General features: G+C 36.4%; 1 protein-coding gene across 1 annotated transcript; it reads left to right on the top strand.

Moving 5' to 3' along the window:
- Positions 1-833: 833 nt before the first annotated feature.
- On the top strand, positions 834-1,743 carry LOC112468714 (the record flags this gene model as incomplete). The annotated part of the gene is made up of 3 exons (XM_025038015.1): positions 834-956; positions 1,165-1,399; positions 1,612-1,743. Coding segments are annotated over exons 1-3 (490 nt in total), but the record flags the coding sequence as incomplete, so codon positions are not given.
- Positions 1,744-2,931: the final 1,188 nt, after the last annotated feature.

The following is a 2,931-nucleotide window of genomic DNA, read 5'->3' as shown; positions in this document are numbered from 1 at the left end:
CGTCAGTACGATCCTGACTCGCAGAGTGATAGTACACAAGTTAGAAACAGCACGGAAAGCCATTAGTTAGTCGTATAGCGTGTGTAAGGAAATTAAGGTAAATAATAAGTAATAACTAAACATAAAACCGGCCCGCACAACGAGTTAAGCGGTCGTTTCTGTAGGAATTGCAGAGAGCTACTTTACACAATATTTCCATGCAATATATGTCCTATTTGCACGAAACAGGACATTGCAATATGAAGCCTCGTGAAGTTTCATCGAATCAACGCAAAACGTAAGTATTACTTTGCATAAATTTTCAAAATTGATTTTTTCCATAAATTATTTATCTACTTTATTTTTCTACAGTTTCAGAAGCAAGATGTAAATGTCATTATATCTTAAAAAAAAATTAAGACCTGAAGATAAAAACATAAAAAACAATGAACAAGCTCAGCGAGGACAGAAACCTCGCGTAGAGCAAAAGGGCAAAAGCTGGCTTGATCTCGATGTTCAGTACGCATAGAGACTGCGAAAGCACGGCCTGTGAAAATTGTTTAAATATTGTTAAAAATATATATATAGATATATTTAATCTTTAATAATTAATTATATCTCAAAAAAACCCAGTGGTCGATAATAATTAGCCTACGATACGTTCGTACCCCCCCCCCCCCCCCCCCCCCCCCCCCCCCCCACTTGCCCCTCCCCCTCCCGCGAGACGTTTCGCTGTTAGCGCCCGCTGCTAGCTTCAGCTATACGAGTTTTCGGGTTACGTTCATCTGCGGACTTCGATGACAGCGACGAGTAGTGGCTATGCTAGAAACTAAATGCATCTTCGATAAGCGACCATGCCACCACCACTAGAATTAGCGGTAGTCTCCGGACCTGTATGTAAGACCGTGGCATTGATACCTCGTCACCAAGCGTTTTCAAGCATGATGGAGGATAAACTCAACCAACTTAATATAAATGTAAGTATACATTTAATTAATCTCAAAATCTCGGATACTCGCAACTCGTCGCATCGCGTATATAACATATGTATAATATACCGCATATTATATATATATATATATATATATATATATAATAATATATATAATGCGTTATATATATATATATATATATATATATATAACGCATTTATTTTATAGAATAATGAATCTACGTCTGACGTAGACGTTAATATGGAGGATAAGAAAGGATAAGGAAGAAATGAAGCGGCTACAAAAAGAAAATGCGAAATTGCGACAACTCGCCGCAATTCAATCGCCATCGCCACTATCAGAGCTGTTAGTGAGAAACGCACAGGCGGTACCATCAACAACACCGGCACCACCGGCGGCACCAACACCGGCACAGCTACCAGCGACGCCAACAACATCAAGAAACTCCTGTCTTCCTCCAGAAAAACGTAAGTACAATTAATCTATTAAAATACAGTTATGGTATTCAATTTTTTAGAATTTTGAACTGAGCCGAGTTTGCTCATTCCGAGAGCGATTATTGACGTCACTTCGACAAAGCTCGATTTGCCGATGTGACGTCAATAATCGCTCTCTGAGCAAACAAACCCGGCCCAGTCGAAACGCTATTTTTTGTAAAATAAATTTCTGTTTGTTACAGCAAAGAGATGGCAACGAGCCGGGCGTAACCGCTCCATGTACACAAGAGGAAGGGGAAGAGGAGAAAGGGGAAGAGGAGAAAAGGGAAGAGGAGAAAGGGGAAGAGGAGCAAAAATATATACGCTAAACATACGTATATTTATAGACCGGAAAAAGCAGCGAATCCACGTCCTCTCTAATAACTTCCTCGTCAATGCAATACTTTTTTTTCGTTTATATTGTTATTAATACTACTACTTTTTTTTCTACGATTACGTTGATTGGTGTACGAAAGCGAACGTCAATTTAAAAGTTTAATGCATAGATTCTACGCATACAAGAAATTAATTTGAAGTACTTTTTAAGTATATAAGTAAGTTAGCAAGCAAACAAAATAATAATTAATCGCATCTGTATTGTATAAGAAATGTAAAATATAAGATATAGTTAAAAATGTATATATATGTCTTTCTTATTATCCATTTCTCTCTCTAGAAGAAATAATTATACTAATTAAATAATATCAAGTCGGTTAAACAATATCTCACAACGGCTGAATGACGTGCGAGATGTTACAAATCGAGCATCGATAGCGTGGCGGAATAAGCAGTATGAAGCATTTGACCACGAAATGACCACAATCCGACTACTTACATATAAACTGACAGCTATCGCCCAACTGACTGCACGTGGTGATTAATTTGATAAGATCGATAATGACTTGCTCCGCAAGATTAATAACTGGGTGTCTCGCGTAGTGCTAAAAACAAAACGATCTGATTATTACGCAAAACTGCGAACTGCACGTGAATCGCAAAAGTGAATCGAAGGATCGTAATAAAGAGTCGAGGACTATTTTTAAATCGACGTTCTCGCGATTGAGAAACTTTATCTCGGGCTACTCCCCCCTTTAATGAATTTATAAAGATACTGTACAATAGAAAATGCGGCGTCTATGCTCATCTCTTGATTATGTAAGCGTGAACGGGATTTAGCAAAGTACCTCAACGACGATAAAATATTAATCCTTTTAAATTATTTGCGTAAATCTCGTAATATATTTAAATAATAACAAATTAGTAAAAATTTTACGTCAATATTTTCACGAGTCCAGAAGTGGGGAAATACGACAAATATCTTTTGACGTAGAACTACGTCTTTATATAAAATGAACATTCACTTACATAAATAGATTAGAATATGTATATTTTTCTTCTTAATGTAATTCTATTGAAATGTTATTTACATAAGAAAATTCTATTTCTCTAAGTCACTAAGAGTGTGACTTTAAATATCTGCTTAAAATAATAGATAGAAAATGAAAGGATCTCATAGAAATGGA

Source organism: Temnothorax curvispinosus, unplaced genomic scaffold (assembly GCF_003070985.1).
Source record: "Temnothorax curvispinosus isolate PA1 unplaced genomic scaffold, ASM307098v1 QBEX01001926.1, whole genome shotgun sequence".
NCBI lineage: Eukaryota > Metazoa > Arthropoda > Insecta > Hymenoptera > Formicidae > Temnothorax > Temnothorax curvispinosus.
Note: the sequence above shows the minus strand (reverse complement) of the source record. Positions and strands in the feature narration are given on the sequence as shown.